The sequence below is a fragment of the Clavelina lepadiformis genome, chromosome 6 (genome assembly GCF_947623445.1).
Source record: "Clavelina lepadiformis chromosome 6, kaClaLepa1.1, whole genome shotgun sequence".
Lineage (NCBI taxonomy): Eukaryota > Metazoa > Chordata > Ascidiacea > Aplousobranchia > Clavelinidae > Clavelina > Clavelina lepadiformis.
In genome coordinates this window covers 20,105,608-20,123,892 of record NC_135245.1, presented here as the reverse complement: position 1 = coordinate 20,123,892, position 18,285 = coordinate 20,105,608, and the positions used below count along the sequence as shown (strand labels likewise).

General features: G+C 37.7%; 4 protein-coding genes and 1 pseudogene across 6 annotated transcripts; 2 read left to right on the top strand and 3 right to left on the bottom strand.

The window, feature by feature from the left end:
* Positions 1–511: 511 nt before the first annotated feature.
* Positions 512–1,457, bottom strand: LOC143461952 (uncharacterized). The gene is made up of 3 exons (XM_076959906.1): positions 1,245–1,457; positions 1,104–1,169; positions 512–1,002 (listed from the first exon to the last, which is right to left on the bottom strand). Exons 1-3 carry the CDS (start codon positions 1,366–1,368, stop codon positions 872–874), a joined length of 321 nt encoding a protein of 106 aa, XP_076816021.1. The 5' UTR covers positions 1,369–1,457; the 3' UTR covers positions 512–871.
* Positions 1,458–5,470: 4,013 nt separating this feature from the next.
* On the bottom strand, positions 5,471–6,954 carry LOC143462705 (uncharacterized; annotated as a pseudogene). Its single transcript, XR_013118203.1, has 2 exons — positions 6,835–6,954; positions 5,471–6,589 (listed from the first exon to the last, which is right to left on the bottom strand). The product of XR_013118203.1 is annotated as an uncharacterized LOC143462705 (transcript).
* Positions 6,955–8,556: 1,602 nt separating this feature from the next.
* On the top strand, positions 8,557–10,026 carry LOC143462371 (MARVEL domain-containing protein 1-like). The gene is made up of 3 exons (XM_076960504.1): positions 8,557–8,880; positions 9,082–9,344; positions 9,577–10,026. The coding sequence occupies exons 2-3, from the start codon at positions 9,130–9,132 to the stop codon at positions 9,860–9,862; spliced, it is 501 nt and encodes a 166-aa protein (XP_076816619.1). The 5' UTR covers positions 8,557–8,880; positions 9,082–9,129; the 3' UTR covers positions 9,863–10,026.
* Positions 10,027–10,428: 402 nt separating this feature from the next.
* LOC143462413 (plasmolipin-like) lies at positions 10,429–11,716 on the top strand. Of its 2 annotated transcripts, none has more exons than XM_076960572.1 (3): positions 10,429–10,494; positions 10,648–10,878; positions 11,055–11,711. In XM_076960572.1, the coding sequence occupies exons 2-3, from the start codon at positions 10,655–10,657 to the stop codon at positions 11,338–11,340; spliced, it is 510 nt and encodes a 169-aa protein (XP_076816687.1). In that variant the 5' UTR covers positions 10,429–10,494; positions 10,648–10,654; the 3' UTR covers positions 11,341–11,711. The 2 variants fall into 2 exon arrangements, with proteins under 2 accessions (XP_076816687.1, XP_076816686.1); XM_076960571.1 differs by having other exon boundaries at positions 10,440–10,504; positions 11,055–11,716.
* Positions 11,717–11,760: 44 nt separating this feature from the next.
* On the bottom strand, positions 11,761–13,060 carry LOC143462414 (uncharacterized). Its single transcript, XM_076960573.1, has 3 exons — positions 12,925–13,060; positions 12,434–12,740; positions 11,761–12,233 (listed from the first exon to the last, which is right to left on the bottom strand). The coding sequence occupies exons 2-3, from the start codon at positions 12,643–12,645 to the stop codon at positions 11,954–11,956; spliced, it is 492 nt and encodes a 163-aa protein (XP_076816688.1). The 5' UTR covers positions 12,646–12,740; positions 12,925–13,060; the 3' UTR covers positions 11,761–11,953.
* Positions 13,061–18,285: the final 5,225 nt, after the last annotated feature.

Genomic DNA, 18,285 nt, shown 5'->3' with positions numbered 1-18,285 from the left:
CCGGGGTTGAATCGTCCTGGGTTGAATCGTCCGTGGGTTTAATCGTCCGCGGGTTGAATCGTCCGCGGGTTAAATCGTCCGCGGGTTGAATCGTCCGTGGGTTGAATCGTCCGCGGGTTGAAAGGTCCGCGGGTTGAATCGTCCGCGGGTTGAATCGTCCGTGGGTTGAATCGACCTGGAACCGTCCATTGTTTATTCATTGTTACGTATTTAAATAATTCTTATAAAACACTTCCTCTTCATAAACGTGGTATTTTCGAAGATCAACAGTTTGGATTTTAGGAATATCCTACTGACATTCTGTAATACAAAAATGCCTAAGCAAGCTAAATCGTCTTCACCAAAAGTTAGACAGATTTGTCGAGATTTTTCTGATGAATTTTATGCAACTCCCGGGGGTGATTTAAGGTGCAATTTTTGCGAGGTTATAGTGAAGTGCGATAAAAAGTATTTTGTTGAAAGCCACAGGAAAAGTAAACGCCATCAAGCTGGATTGGAGCAACAACAAGCATTCCCTGTTTAATTTGCTGTTTATTAGAATTTACCATGCGGAGAAAATCGAGGCACAGTGCCCTTTTCACAAGGACAAAATAACACAAGCTACCTAAATCTATCGCCAAAAAACACGACACACTTTTTATAATCCATAAAACACCTTGACTTTTCGACAAAATATTACGTTTGGGTCTGAAATCGACAAAATATTATGTTTGGGTAACTGGAGGAAGAACTGTGTCCTCTACAAATAAGCAATTTCGTTAGGTCAAAATAAAGTCAAAATTTGATAAAAATAAAGTCAAAAAAAAATTTTTTTAGGTCAAAATAAAAATGGCCCTAGTCATAATACACCAATGTTATACGTAGCAAGTTATTATTCGCCGGTGAGTTCTTGAATTTGGCCGACGGCATCCGTCGCTTTCTTTAAGCAGTCAAATGCTTTTGAGCAACAATCTAAGATGCTTTCGCTCTTTTCTAGAACTTGGTCAAATGTGTCGCCTTCAGCTAGCAAATTTTAGTAAATAATTAACCAATATAAACAAATATTTCAAAATTAGCAGAACAAACAACCTCCTGCTTATTGTGACGTCACTAAGCCGTCTTACCTCCTGTGGGCTGATTGGTTATTATCTTCTGGTTACAGGTCGGACAAATTTCCGGTTCGGCTGATCCTAAAAATTGCCATTTTTCAGCATTGTTTTCTTAAAATGGACCTTTGTTACGTCATAGGCTGTGAAAAAACTTACCTTGGTCATTTGGACTCGTCATTCCCGGAAGTTGTCTTGCAGTGTTCGCGAGATCGTCGGCGGTCTTTGTGGCGTCAGAAACATCGCCAAGTGTAATTCCTGTATCACCCAACTGCGTGTCCATGCCGGTTTCTTGCAAGAAAATCTAATTTTTATTCAAACTAAATTCCTTTCATATTTTGGTGCAATTCTTAAAAAGAAAAGAGTTCAAGGGTTTCAAAAAAATAAATAAACAACTTAAAATGCCAAAAAGACTTCCAAAAACATAAAAGTTTGCATCCAAAATCTGTTTTAAATTTCCAACTACAAATATCTCTCCTGAGTGCGATCGACACATCAAGCAACGAAGCATCGAAACCCCACCAACTAAATCGCGTTCTTCGTCTTGCTTTTCATTTATGTTGAGAGGTAACCATGACAACTGTGTACAGGTCACTTTTCCTTCTGTTTGCATTGTTACGTCAATATCCTCTGGTGCCTCTCCAATCTGGATGGTTTTCGCTTTTTCTATTTTACGACGCTATTTGTGTAATTATTAACCTAATTAACCTAAGAAGTCTTTCACTTTGACTTATGAACTATACGTTTGAGAATAACGCACTGTACATTCTACACTGTTTAAGTGGAAATTTATGGTTGAAGAAATCATATTTTGTTGGTTTGACATTTTTAGTTTATCTGCGTCGCGATAAATCGTAAAGTTTCACACAAATTCGTGCAATGTGTGTGATAACGTCACCAGAATATTAAATAGAAAACTACCACCCACATTTTCAAATTTTTCCACCATGAGCTTTAGCAACGGATAAGAATACCGTAATCATTATTACGTCAAACAGGATAAATTCTGATGATATAAACACGATTGTTGTAAAGCTGAAAAAGTTTTTGCGATGAAAATATCAGTTTTTTACTAAGAAAAAATATTTTATTTCTTTTTCTGTAACTACCAAAGAAAAATTCGACTGTTATGAATAAAGAAAACCAGCTTCTAGTTTAACATAGATGGGTACTTTCCGGTGTGTTTGTGTATACCGTTTCCACGGCAATGAGGTGCAAAGTCTAATAAAAATCTACAATAAGTTGTCTCCTCACACGAAGGACTCAAACAATTTACTAGAAAGTTGAAGAATTTGTTTGCCAAAGAACGATGCGTAACTTCTTTCTTTCAAAGTCGCGAGCACGGACGGTACGTTAGGTTGTTTGCTCGATCATCGATCGTACGGTAGCCCACAAGGGTCACAACAATTACAATTTGGGTTCCCAACATTTCTGCAAGGTCCACTTAAAACGTTGAAGGCTTTTGACTTGGTCACTATTAGGCAGATATCCCAAAGCTGTGTACAACAAAATAAAAAGTTAGCCTGGAGCAGGACCAAAGCCTTAACCTAGCCATGTTTCAACCAAACGTTAAAGATATTGTATCCAAAATGTTTGGGTCTAGTATACAAGCGCACAACCAGTTGACAACATAATTTGAGTAGTTAGTGTTAACCTTACAAAGGTATCCTGTGGTTGTGCACTTATACGCTAGAGTGACTAGACCCACATGATATGTGATTGTCACTTTTTTAAGTGCAGTTGTGTAATTTCTGTCACCAGTTCACCAGAATAGTTGTGTGTTCAAAGTTTTTCCCAGTTTCTTCTTATAACGTTTGGACATGGTTGTTTATTTGTATCAATTTTGTGAACATGTTTTGTTTAAATTTTCTTGTAAATGTGGTATCAGTAAACAGTGTCTTTTTTAAGGTGTTTTGGGGGACCGAAACGGTCCCCCAAATTTCTCCAGCGGTTTCCCAAAATTTGAGCAAATATGCTTAGGTTTAAGCAAATTTAAGCAAATATAGCTATTTTTTGGTATTTAAATAAAAGGCTTGCGGTCTCTTAAAACTACTTAGCGGTCACCCAAACCAAACCTTAAAAAAAAACCTGTCAGTAAATATCTTTAAAAGCATTTTTCTACCATACTTAGTTATATAGCAGGATTGTACTTGCGCGTTTTATAGCCAGTCCACTATTTAGTCCAGTGGTTCTGAAACTGGGGGCACGAGAAGTGACAACCTCTTTTTGAGTTATGATGAAAGATGCTTTCAAGAACAACTGGATTTTTTCACTGGATGCTTTCACTACTGGATTGATTATTTCACAACCAAGCTTAGTTGCTGTCTAGGCGGTAAAGGTTTGTTTTCCAAAACAGTCCAGTCCCAGTCCATTCAGGAAAATTATATTCAAATGAATTTTTTTCTGTTTCTATTTTGCAATTGGAAGGGAAGGGACACAAGTTTTTTGGCATCGTTTCTAAACGTTTAACCCTTATCAGCACATGCGTTAACATTTTGTCAAAATTGATTTTTTGTGTGACATTGCTCTCGTACCTTATGCACTAGCTCAGCAACATCCTGTGACGATGGAGAACTTCTGAATAGCTTACTGCTGTAGCGATTTGAAAACGTTAAATTGTTTCCACAATGAGTTATTTGCATTTTAACTTAATCGGAACATCTGTTGACAAAATGTCAACAATCAGAAACAATAGGAGTTTGGAATGTAAAGTCACTACATAGTAGTTAGCTATTATCATAAAGTGATAACCGGGGACTTACAGGAGAGTTGCACGTGTATTTAGAGAATCACTGTCTGACTAGAAGGAGTTAGATTTCCAGTTGATATAACTCAGAAGAAAAATATTGTCTAAGCAGTTGTGTCGGAAACGTTTGCTTTAGCTCTAACTAGCTCTTACAAGCTCTGCGCAACGTCTACATTCCTAGGGAATCATTGACTGTGGATGAACAACTGGTCGGATATCGAGGCAAAATTCCTGGAAGAACATACATGCCATCGAAACCAAGGAAATATGGTGTAAAGTTCTTTTGGCTGTGTGAAGCCATATCAGGTTTTGCTCTAAATGGCATTATTTATTCCGGAAAATAATCCGACTCGGCTCCTCAAAGAAATCTTGCAAAAGATATAGTGATGAACCTGTGTTTTGTTTACTTTGGTACTGGTCGTGACATATACATTGACAGATATTTTACATATCTTGGTCTTGTTTGCAGTCTCTTGCTTCAAAAGCTTACATTGGTAGGAACAGTAATGGCTAATAGCAGTGAAGTTCCATCGCAGCTCAAATCTGCGAGGGGAAAAGAGGTGGAAAGTACTGAAGCGTTGTATGACCATTTGAACAACATTCTGCTATTGTCATATGTACCAAAACGAAACAAGAATGTCCTCATGATGTCTTCTTCACACTCTTCTGTTTCCATCACTGAAACTCACAGGAAACCTGCAGTTATCATGGATTAGTGGATTACAACAAACATAAAGGTGGAGTTGATACTCTTGATGAAAACTGTGAAGAATTCAATTGCTTGAGGAAAACAAATCGTTGGCCAATGGTTAATAATTACAATTTGATAAATGTTGCCAGTAACAACGCATTTCTCATAATAAGAGGCAATTGGAAAAGTAACAAAAAAACAGATTTTCTCAAACAACTTAGCTTTCAGCTTGCTCAACCATATGTCATCCAAAGAAAATTGGCGGGAGAAACTAAACTACTTGCCGAAAAGTTGAGGTTCATTGATGCTGCTACTTCAAGCACTTTCAATCGCGCAGTTCAAGGTATCAAACGGGGAAGATGCTACAGATGTGCAGAGCATACTCGATCTGCATGTGTCACTTATAGCCGACGGGTTTACCCACGACACAGAAAACTTCAGAAGAACAAATAATGCTTGGAATGCTGAACAATTTGTTGTAGTGCTCCACGTTTCTTCGTTTTTGTGTTTGAAAAACATGTAGCAAAACTTCGCTCGTTAAGATTTTCTTGCATTTCATCTGAGAACTAGTAAGCTAAAACTATGTCCTGGGTAGCAAGCAGACCTCCCAATTAGGATTAATGATTGTTTTGTTAAAGTTTTATTAACATCAAATCATCTAAAATAACAACTTCACTTTGAGACCAGCGCATTTGTATCGAAAAACACAAGGAAATGCCATGTTGACAATTTGTCAACATGTGTGCCGATTAATTTACCTAAAATCCCTGTGCTAATAAGGGTTAAGAACCCCTAATTTCGTGTTTTTCACTTGAACTTTTAAAACATGACCTAAATATGAAGAACTCTGTTAACCTTCCACCTTATTGCACAATTCTATTATTGCTACTTTGCATGTTTTAAGCCCTCGAGGTTTGCCACTTTTTCTTGCTCGTTAATTGTTTGTGAACATGTGGTTTTATTGTGCTATAACTGTAATAGTTAGCATCGTAACTTTGGCTCAGCACAGTTAATTGTGAAAATTAAACAAGTGAAATCAGTGCAACAAGATGGCATTCCTTGTCCAAGCTCAGATGTAGCATAATCAAAATATTCTTGATAGTCTTCATTTGGTTGTGATATTTCAGCCAATACCAAACTAATGTTCTGTAGTGCAACCTTTTTTAATAAGTCTGAAATTCCTCCATATCTTTCTGGTATGGAATAGAGTAAATCTGGCCGTCCTGCAATTACATTGTGTCGAGATTTTCCTATTCGGTGAGTTTTCCAATGGTCCTCGAAAAATCTAAGTCATTTTGAATTAAACTACAAAAGCAATACCACAAGCATTCTTTGCTGAGTGTTTGGGAGAGATCCACAATACCTCGAAAAAGTTGCGCCACCAACAGGCACAAAACCTGGAGAATATTGATCACCAGCTTACTATCCACTGATTTTAGGGTGATGGTACATAACGATGTGAGTTAATGTTATCTCGAAAGAAGCAATTCGCCTCTGCCAACAATCCATTTTCTGTACCCAAATCTGATTCTGCTTCAACTGGACAGCCTTGCAAGGGAGTGACAGCTTTAATATACATGCTAGCAACAACAAGTGGACATTTTTTTGATTGTGTAACATTAAGCCACAGCACTTTTCGACAAAATCCATCAATTGCACCATGTATAGAAAATCCGAATGGTTTGAGCTTGTTATAACCATCTGTGTGCCATGCATAATTTGGGCCAGGGTTGTAATACCCTTTCGAATCAATATTACGTAGTACATCAGCTACATACAACTGTGGTACTCTTAAACATTCCATTTGTAATGTGTGCCAAACTGACGGATATCCACCAAAAGAAGAGGGTCCATCCAACAACTCCTCAATACGCTTTTCTGCCTAAAATAAAACGGTGAAGTTTTTCTCCAGCCACATTCGCAGTCTAATTTTGTGCAATCATCCCTTTAAAGTTCTTATACTGATTGTGTAGTTATGACAACTGTGTAGCAATTGTAAAATTTCTCTATGCTCATATCCTGAATGGAAATATTCAGATATTATTTGATTTTGATCCAAAGTAGTAGCTGCAAAACATAAAAACGACACTTGCACTTTTGAGACATGACTTGGCATTTTGTGTCATTTATTTTTTATTAAATATTATTTAATTATTAATAATAATACACAGACATATAGATAATTTAGGTAAAATTTTCTTGTTTGTGTGAAAAGAAAAACAAAAAACATTTTAGTCTACAGCCAATGTTTTCTTAAAATATTTATATATATTAAAATATATATATCCTCACTTGAAAGGTCGGCTACTCACCGTGACCACAGTGTGAACATATCATAAAATTGTCAGGTATCTCATTATGGCTCTCAACACAATTCATAGCAATGAAGAGAAGCTTTCACACTAACAAGGTACACTTCATTTTATAAAAACAAATGTCTGAAAAAGTTGGTTAAAATTAGCAGTCGGCTTTGATATATGGACACATACCATAACTTATGGAATAATAGTTAAAAAGTAAGCAAATACATCCAAAATATCAAAGTTTTTCCAATGTATCATAGGCTTAGTTGTTATTCCCTAGATCTGGGGTCACATAGGCTACCATCTTCGTGCGAACACGACTATTGAGTGCCGGTGACGTCACAGTTTGAGTAGTTAGGGTTTATCAAACAAACAGACCAGTTTGTGTGCATTTCTACACTAGACTCCAATTTTTTTATGATGTTATAAACAGCTTTGGCCTGCCCTATAGTAAACAAACAAAAAATATTGTAATGTTTTCTCGACAATAAAAACAACATAGCCTACCTTACGTTCACATTCAGTAGGCTTAACCCATACAGCCAAGCCCTAGAAAATTTGTTAGCATACTGGAATTATAAAAAAACTTTACAAAGTTCAACATTTGAGCCTGTAAAGGCCTGTAAAAGTCTACAGTCTCAAACTACTTGAAAAACTTCCGATCAAATCGAACTCTTTCCCAAACGCCAAAATATTTTCTGTTAAATTACTCATTTTAAATATTTTTGAAAGACTTACGCGAACGTTTAAACCTTTCAATGTGAGATTTATTGCGAGATGACGTAAAATTTATAAGATTTATGAAGAACTGGACCTTTTCTTCCATCCCTGTAAACAGGATAGGTCGTAAAAATGTTAATTTCAAGTCAATAAATTCGGTTTCTCAATTGACAAATTTGTTCGGTGAAATTCTAGTCCTTTTGCGTCACCTTGTGATCTAATATGTAAATGTTTTGAGACCGCGAAACGCAAAGTAGCGCCCAAGGGTGTCACTTCGACGAAAACGGTTTCGATTCAGCGGCAATAGCCCATTGTTAGTGTTAATTTTCAAAATAGATTATGTGAAGTAGGTGGCAGATGCAAAGGTTTCTTAACGTTTCTTATAATGAGCGCTGGTAATGATATTTTTTGGCACAACTTATAACTTATCACGATAAAGAATTATCTGATGAGTTACCAACTTTGCATAAAATCAGTTGTAATGTGAAAGCAAAAATAATACGAATTGAATGAATTCGAAAGCGCAGTTTGTGTAACATTTCTAGAAAACACTTAACCGATTGTGACGTAATGCTTAAGAATCGCGGTGTCTGTTTAAAGTTTAAACACTGTAATGAATGAAACCGACACAGCGCAAGTGGACGATAATTGGCCGAGAGAGCTTTGCAAACAAGTCAAGAAATAAAGGTTTGTTTCGCGGCAGCAAGTTTAGAGATCAAGATGCCAAGATCAGCGGCAGGCCAGTTACATGCTGCTGAGGACAGTGTTGCCCTTCTATGTTTCTTGATTATTTTGAGTGAAGTTAGTTTTGGCGACAAAATTTCAAACGTCCTTGCAACTTGTTTTCTGAAGTCTCTTTTGTGACGTAGCTTGTCTTTTTGAAAAGTTTTTGGTGTCGCATTTCATCACGAGATTAGATGACGTAGGCAATCCATTTTGTTTCGAAACATTTTCGAAAGAAGCAGCAAAGGACTCTGGTTGCTGTTTTAGTTGCTGGCAAACTGGAAAGCAAATAAATGCGATTATGACAGGAGACATTTGCCTGTAAACGCAACACTGACGTTTCGTCATGTGGAACGGTTGAGACAAAGAATTTTTTACGAAAGCGGGAAAGCTAAAAAGAGAATAGAAGAGAAAAAGGAATGTCGGTGTCTGAAATCGTTTTGTGTAAACACAGGTCGTAATGGGAAAGGTCTTCATCAAACAGAAAGTGTTTGTTTAAGGCCTAACGCAACTACGGTTCTTGGAGAAGTTGTAAGTTCGTTATGAATACAACTTGCTTCGAGTCAACATAAACGCGATGTACACGAGGCAGCTGACACAGCCCCCTTCCAGGTGCTTTCAAAAAGTTTAGAAATTTGCTCTTTCTCAGTAGATATTGCAAGAACAATAGACCTACATAGAGTTTGACCGGTTGATAAGCAAAGAAAATTAGGTCACTTGCGAGGAGTTGATACAGAAGCGTTGTTGCAAGATTTCAGTAAAGTTTGAGCCACTTTGTTACCTTTTAAACCTTAGCTTTGTTTTCCTTTGCAGTGAAGCTTGCTGATACTTTTACACAAACTGCAACTAGAAAAAAACGTCATGGCTGATGTCAATCCTGCTGCCACTACTGGACGCACCAGTTCGGTGTCATTTAATTTGAATTACGTCACATCTATTCCTGGCGTTTTGACCATATTGGAACTGGTTTTTGGATTGATTTGCTGGGCGCTGTTGGCTTCCTTTCCTTTCAGTACCTTTTTTGCTGGCTTCCAGTTCGCTCTTTTTGTCACAATTACCTCGTGGTTGCTAACCCTGTAAGTAGGATATTGCCATGATGATGTCACCTAATTGATATGGTTATGTCATAAACCAAGGTTAATGTGTATTTATTAGTTGACACACTTAAAAGTGTTCTTAGTAGTTCTTAGTGTTTATCAAAATGCAAAATGAGCGATTACGTTTTCAGCCCAACTAAGTTTTATTAAAAATTAGGAATTGTTTTAGAAATTAGATTTTCGAAAATAAACTTAAATCTCTCCTATCCAGGATTTTGTTCGTCATCTACCTGTTCGGACTTCACGCAAATGCTTGCTCCGGAGCTCCCTGGTCCATCATCGACTTCGGCCACAACGCTCTGTGGTCGCTGATGTATTTCATTGCAGCTTGTGTGATCGCAGCTTATGCCGATGGATTCGACACACTCATCGCTTCGGCGGTATTCGCCTTCATCGTCACCGCCATCTACCTCATCCACACCTTTATCTCCTTCAAAGAGTGGAGGGGTGGGTTTCCATGGCAACAGTCTAGCTCGGGATCTTCTGTTAACACGTGATTTTGGAAATTGTTTTATTTCTTGAAAATTTTGTTTATCTTGTGCCTAACTTTTATGTAAGCGCTCGCATTAAGTTGCTCACAAATAATAATCGAAGCTCAATTTGTTCCATTGTTTTATGAGGCAGTAAATGTACAGATGCTATTAAATTTTCGCTTGTTGTGTGTTGGAGTTCACTTCTTCCAGAACTAGCATTTTATCTTCTTTTAGCTACAGTGCGTGAATTAAAAGAAACCAGACACGCAGTTTTATATCTTCGTGCGTGGTACAGCAGCAGTCCAGTGAACATGACGTTAAATGTGAAAGTCTGCACGAGCATTATGGCTCCTACCATGTATTGGCTATTACCAACTTGTGTCTGTCTGTTGACTAATTGATATGATGTAATCTTCTCGTGACGCATCCGCGTGATTGCCTGACACGTGAACCGGTATTTGTTTACGTCAAACAGAGTAGGGCAATCGACAAACAACGGGTGCCAGGCGCGGTTTTTGCGTTAATAAAATTTCCGGCAAGGAAATTGCTTTGATCGATGCATTCATATCAACTTACACCTGATAATTCATCAACTCTGTCACATGCAGTTGACGGAATGAAGGATGTGCAGCAAAGTCCGGTTGCGTTTTTAAGAAGTCAGAGAAAGTATTTCGGAGTCGTTTTGAAACGAATGTCATACGTGCTAAACTCGTAAACATAATTTTACATTTAAAAGTTTAGGTTAAGGTCGCTGCTTGTAATCACTGAAAGCAAACCAGAATTTTCAAACAACTAACATTTCCACTAAGATTTGCCATGGACGAGAAAACACCAACTGTGGCCGCTTCTTACGGCAGTCAGGCAGTTTCTTTCAACAAAGACTATCTTTTATCTGCACCCGGGGTTATGAAACTGGGTGAACTTATCTTCGGCCTACTCTGCTGGGCTCTGGTTGCTGCGGTTTATTTGAACCCGTTCATCAACACTCCTGCCTACCAGTTCGTACTCTTCGTGTCAGTCACGTCGTGGATCTTAACTACGTGAGTGACTAATTTGGGTCCAGCCTTGCGTAAAGCTTAATTCTATGAGCGGCCACGTGAGGTTTATTTGAATGGTTTTGTGTTAAAATATTTTAAGAACTTCTTACCTCATCAGTTATCAAATATAAGACGCTTACTGGGCTACGTCAAACAATTGGTGTTCGTTTTTCTTCCAGAGCTCTCTTTATTGTCGGGGTCCTTGGTCTAAACAACTCGAAATTCTCTACCGCGCCCTGGGGTATTATCGAGTTCTCCTTCAACGCATCCTGGGGACTTTTGTACTTCGTGGCGTCCTGTGTGGCGGCCGCATACTCAGGTCAGAGGCCACATTTGATCGTCGCCACCGTTTTCGCTTTTTTAACCACCAACCTTTACATCACGGACGCAAGCTTCGCCTACAAGCAATGGAAGGGGGCGTTCCCATGGCAACAGGCGGGAACGCAGACAAACGTCAGCGCTTGATGATGTAATCCATGCCGTATTTAAGAGATGAGGAAACTTTTTTCGTATTTATGTTCGAGTTTTTAACAGAAAGTAACTTAGCATTATTTCAATGCTGTACGATGTACTCACAATGATTGCTGTTCAAAATCTGTCCTCATCATGGGCTATTGGATGAACACCAATACCGTGAAAGTATTTTTGTTCTTTATTGCGTTATTGTGATAAGCGAGCCACTGATGCAGACAATTTGAAATTGCTATGTCTTAATGAATTGCAAATTGCTATGTCTTGATCACCGATTTGAAATTTACGTAATTTGAGGTCAAAATTCAATGATATTTCTTGATTTGCAAGCCTGGTGCTGTCTCACCGAGTCACTTTCTAGATTTGACTAAAATTTACTTTTGACCGGTTTTTGTTTATATTATATTTAAATAAAATCACTTGTTAAGTTTATTTATTCAAACAAACAACAGATGACTCTAAGCGTACAAAACCTGTTTCCCTGAATGTTCTGTGCTTTGACATGGAGCATAAGTTTAAAAAATGTCCTCCCTGGTGAATGTTCGTCATCGAAATAAATCAATCAAGCGCTTCCACATCAATCATAAATTTCATTGGTTGTGACGTGTTACCCAGTTTTGAAACTGACCACTCTTGTCCCACTTTTTATATGACGTGGCGTCGACGGATGAAAAATATGAAATAGATAAATCGCGGTTGTGACGCAAGCAAAAGTCGTCGACGCGGTGAGCAGTTGAGTGGCGAAGTTCCCGAACACAATTTCGACAACCAGGATGGAAATGTAGGAAAGCGCGAAAAAAATACTGAAAAAGATTTCTATGGCCAACCAAGGCGCCTTGGACCATGACGTCTCATAAACGGCGAATAAATAGAAAAGGGCAGAGCACCTGAAAAAGTGAAACATGTTTAAAGTTTAACGCGGTCACGGTTGCGTAAACACGGTGCCAACTGTTGTTGTACCATTTCAACTAAAGAACACAGTTTTAAGGCACCGTTTCAAAATAGGTAAAGTACTAACGATTTTTTTTCTATTGCTGACGTAAATATTAATCAACCATGAACTACTTATAGATTTGATCTTACTCACAGGGTTAGAAACCAAACAACAACTCCCATTATCGCGACGTAGACGAGAGGACCGCTTAACCCTGGCGTACTGGCCACCAGCACCCAGCAGAATATTCCGCTGACCAATTCCTCAAGCTTAAGGAAGCCTGAGAGTGTGCAGAAGTAACCGGGCCGGAACAAGATGGCGGTCGTTGTCGTGGCAACTGAGCCGGTTTCTGAGCTGTCTCCCATAACGTGTTGAGTGAAGTTACGCTTCAACCTCGCCACAACTTAACTTGAAACTTGCTGTTGTAGAGTCGATGCACAATAAACTTCAAGGAATGTTCCTGCGTAGTTAAGGAGACAAACTTTCCTCAACTTCTCTTAATAACGATAAAATTTTGTAATTTTGCTCATGTTATGTAGCTTTGTACGATGCCTCATCAAGTAACTGCAGGGAATGCTTTTCAAAGATAACAAAGTCTATAGGTTATATATACTGAGCCATATAGGTTATTTATGTTTATGCACCTGTCGATGGTGAAGATGATTACCGCCTGTCAAAGTTTTGAATAACCACTCGTCAATCACGTCACCAGGGCGACCGCTTACGTCATCACTTACGTCCTAAAAATATTTTTAAAACAATAAAAATTAATTGATTTATTTTCTCTTCATTTCAATTGACGGAAAAGCGAGAAGAGTTTCTGCCTCAAACCTCGTGAGATTAAACAGACTGGTGGTGCGGTTAAAATTAAATCGCTGCTTGTTAAAGGTCGATTGTGTTCGTTGAATCAACAGAATTAAATTGAGTCTCAATACAACGCCGCCCCAGAATGTAAACAAGAACTTTCCTTTTCCTTTGTTCAGATTTGTCGGGCTCTGCTTGATTATTTCCCATCACCTCTTAATGCGTTTATCGTGGGCTTAATTGCTTTGGTTAAGTCGGACCGATCAGCCCCTGTCGTTGATGAGGTTACCAGCTGTTGGTTGTGGGTTATTCTTATACAAGTCCTGTTGAATGTAGTAACTTCTTGATGAAGTTAATACAACTTTTGTGAATGTCTAATGAGTTATCCTTCTTTCTTGTTAAACAAATTGATTATTGATTAAATATTTGCAACTTCTTCTTGTCATCACTGCAGTCTGTTCATGGTTTTCAAAGATAAATGCTCTTTCTGTTTCTTGTCGCTCTAAAGTTTATAAAAATATTTCTTCCATATTTCGATTGAATTAAAAAATGAAGAAACGCGGCGGTAAATGGTGTATTAGGAATTCAATTTAAAAAGATTTTCCATCGAAAAAGTAAAACTTTTCGTATTATCTCCCGTTAATTCTTTGTAAAGCTGAAAACATTTCTAAAGGCTTTAACTGAACATTCTATCGTTTGTAAAATAAAATAAGCTGCGGTAAGCATAACCCGATGTAAACTTTGTCAAAATTCGATTGATCCGGCACCAATTCCAGGTGAGTTGTTTCGATTCTTCGGTCAACCTATTGTTATAAGAAAACGTAATAAAGGGATTGGTTAGTGATCGATGATGTCACAAAACAATTGAAATGTTTGGAAAGTAAACCAATAGCTCGTTGGTAAATTCACACCCGACTAAAGCATAAAAGTATTAGAAGGATAAAGCACAAATGATCCAGCGAAGAAACAGTAAAAATATTATGACCAGTGTCACGTTGTCATGATAGACGTCCAGTGACACTCGATGATGTCATAATGGCTCTATTATGGAAATATCAATCTTCAAGCTTGGTCGAAACGTGATGTTTCACTAATTATATGTTGAGCAGGATAACGATTGAAGGTAGGGTGTATCTAACACCACGACTCACGAACAAATATATCGCTAATACCTATAAAGCATTGTTTTTTCGCTCATAACGCTCGCCGTATCTTGACCATATAAGTCATTGAACTACGAACAGGCCAAGATACGAATTTTCTTTCGAGTTACAGCTCGTTCGTGAGTTATTGCACATAATTGATTAAGCTCCAAATGTTGGAATTAAAACCAAGTACTTCACGCAAGACCGTGTAGAGCGCAATATGGGTCCAGGCTCGAAAGTGTATCCGGACCTCAGCAAAACTTATGTAGTCTATGCTTGTAATTACTAAATAGTAGGGATGGGCCGATGCGAACCCAAACCCGAATAGATTCGCCGAATATCGCTTTTATGGAAGATTCGGGCGAACACGAATACCAACAATGGCGAACTCGAATACAATATTACTTATAAATTTACTGATTTTTGTTAAAAATGATGATCTAGTTTCCCGACAAAGCTAAACTAGAGTCAGCAGTACTTACAATGAAGGTCGTTTTCATAACGATTTTGCTTTTTCGATCGCTTTTTAAACACTATTTTTCGAAAGAAAGCGATTTGTTTATCGATTACATCATGTTACAAGCAAGACTTGACAACTTTTGGAGGAAATTTTATGGTTTAGTTCTAATACGAATAGATTCGGGATTCGTTCGTGTCGACCTTCATGATATTCGGGTTCGAATCTTCCTCGCGGCACATCCCTACTAAATAGCAAATACAGATTCATGAACGGCCAGTAAATAAATCTATGTACTCTATACAGATATTATTCACAAGTCATTTATTCCAGCGCAAGTTAAAATCGCGCGAAAAATCAAAATTTCATACGTTTCCTCATTGAAAACTAAACTTGTTTGACTATTTGTTAATATTGTAAATGCTTCACAAGACTTTGTTAAAACAACGTTCTTATAACGTGTGATGTTAATATGAACTTAAGATAGGCTATACTGCAGAATGAGTTTAGATGTAAACGAGAATACAATTTAAGAAGCTACATCTTACCCACAAGAGCGCAAACAGATACTTAGCTATGGCGTTGTTGACAACCGATAACCGAACAAACATTCCTAGTTCTTGCTCAATACGGCGACTCTGACATTGATGTTCATCGTTGATAACAGCTTGAGTTAAGCAGGCAGGCCGTGTTTTATGCAGATATCTATGGTTTTATGACACTCACATGGCGCACGTAAAGCATATCGTGCTCGCAATGCACACAAATCACTTAGCGCACAAGCAGATATTATTAGAGGAACCGATGTCCATGGTGGGGATCTTCTTAAAAAATACATATGCAGAGACCCACCTAAGCTTGCCTCCATGTGGGGTTTATGGGCTTAAATCTTCAGTTAACAAAGTTCGCCAACTCCACTATTTCTCCAGCACCGATTACCAAACTAGCCTTTGGCTATAGTTGAAAGTGTAACAACTGCACGCACGTTGTTCATGAACATAGGCTACACGTCGAACTTTTTATTTTCACACTGATTTATGATAAATAAACGAAGATATAAGGTGTTGTTACACGCCTTCACGCCAACAATTGAATCTTTGTCACCACGATTTCTCGTTCAAAACTGCCATACTTTCTGATTGGGTATTTTGGACAAGTTTTGAAATGCTGGACACACTATTTTTGTGCTATGTTTGTTATACCGGCTAAGGCAACTTGTGTCCACAATTAACTCATAGAATGGTGCAAAAAAGTTCAGCTAATTGCATATTTATTCATAATTGTGCGTCTATACCTACGCCGGATACACCTGAAACACGCTATATGGTAAGTTAACCAATTTGCTAAAAACTTTAACGAAAAGTAAAACGTAAATAAAACAAGTTCTACTGATCACACAGCCATGGTTTTTATATCATTAGAAACGAAAGTTTATTCTTTATATTATACTTTAAAGTCACAGATTTTTAATCAATATCTTTCAGGTGATAGCAGAAGTTTTACCAACAGTTTTTGAGCCAGTGTGTGAATGCAAAAAACATGAATTTCACATTTATTTGAGCTCGTTTTACTGATTTGTAATTAGTTAGTTTTTATTAAATAGACATCAAATATTCATTAAGCTTAAAACTCTGCCGAACTTTGCCGTAAAAACCAAGGCATTTTTGGAAAATAAACATACGTATAGAGCCTACTAAGTTAAAATAAGTCTCGAATAGAAACCATAACCTTTATTCTGAATTAAGTATTGTGTGTTGATTCTAAGCAAAGGCGCCTTCTAACCGCATAGTTAATTATTGCCATTGACTGTAGGGAGCGAAAATAAGGTGCTATTCTTGTTATAGCGTGCTCAAACTTGATACGATAAATATATATTTTTTAAATTTGATTTGGTTTTGTTTTCTTTGCTTTTCTTTTCTTTTGTTTTATGTTTTCTTTCCCACATTAATTGTGGGTAATTGAAAAAGCTGACGCCTAGCTGCTTTGGATGTCTGGTGTTCTAAGCAAAAAATACTCAGGTTCTACTTCTCTTTTTTGCTCGTGTTCAGTCCCTTGTTTTAAAGTACGCCATGCGCTGTAGGCCTACACCTCACTTTCAATCTTGTTCTCAAATTTATTATTGAACAATGCTTTTCCTTCGGATGTCAAGATTAACTCCAACAATTCTAATCTTGCCAAGCACTTGCTTCTCAGTGGGGACAATGCGTCAAAAAACTGTTTTGTTGGTTGGTTGTTGGGTTACCACTTATGCGATCATGGAGTGTGGTAATAGGAATATCATATTTTTCAGATAGGGCGATAGGCCTACAGCTTTAAACACAACTTTTCCGTTTACACCTTCACTAAGTTAGAGAATGTTATCTGAGAGCCGACTAAAAATCGTCTTTGATATATTTTGTTTTTCTTTTGGTAAGGTGACCAGGCATCATTCACAAATACCAAAGAAACGTCTGGAAATTTTCAATTAGTTTAGAAGAACGCCTGTTGAAAAATTTCTATTAAAAATTTTGCCGAGCAATGTAATATCCTCCACCTGTTCACTGAAAAGAACAAACGTGTGACTCAAAGGATGTTCTTGTGAAAATATCTTGGCATATTGGCTACCTCACCAAAGTTGGACCGATGTAGAAAAAGTGATTAAAAAAGAAACCTAAAGATAAAAGAACTCCACGTAAGTTTAAAGAGACTTAGAGGAGAAACTGTTGCGCAAGTGTGCCAAAAAATAGCTCTCTGGATCGGTGGTTCCCAAACTTTTTCAGCTTGTGGCACACTAGAAAAATTATAAAACCGCTTGCGGCACACTTACAAGAGAAGAAAAGTTGCTTTAAAAAAATTTATTTTCGCGTGTGAATGCGATGGATGTGCTTATTGGATGGACATGTGGTTATTTATCAGCTATTGAAGCAGTTAAAGCGCTTTTAAGTCGCATATGCTTGTCTGGATTCCTTATTTTAAATATTTATACAGTTCTTTTCCAAAATTTGCGGCACACCTGAGAAACTGTGGCGGCTTACAGTTTGGGAATCACTGCTCTAGCTTCTATTATTCGCCAAAAATTAAAAGATTTGTGCAGGGACCAATTTCTCAATTTCTTACCTCAGCGAGAAATTTAGCTTAACTTTTTTCGACTACAATAAGTTTGTCTTAATGAAAAAGAAGGATATTTTGTAGGTAGAAATTTGAAATGTATACAGAGTAAGGGTTGCAAATGTTGCACACGAAATTTCATTTAAAAATATCCAAAAATAAAAATTTGGTTAGCAATTTTTGTCAAAATTTCGCTTACTAGGTGTTTTTGCATATTGGCTAGCGGACTAGGCTAGACGAGCGCTAGGGCGAGGCCTTTCAGCCGGTAGGCCTGGAACCTGGAAGGAACCCAGAAGTCCATAAAAAGTTGAATTTTTCGTTTTCACAACACGAGAACATTATTTCAAGGTAAACACAACTTACTAGATGCTAGAATTCCGGACATTAGAGCACTTTTTAGAATTATTCCCGGACACAGATTTCCACACCGAAATTCCGGACGTATTGTAACCCTAGACTGGCCTACCCTACTGAATGTCATAAAAACCGCATGTGAGTGTGCCCCTGTCCAG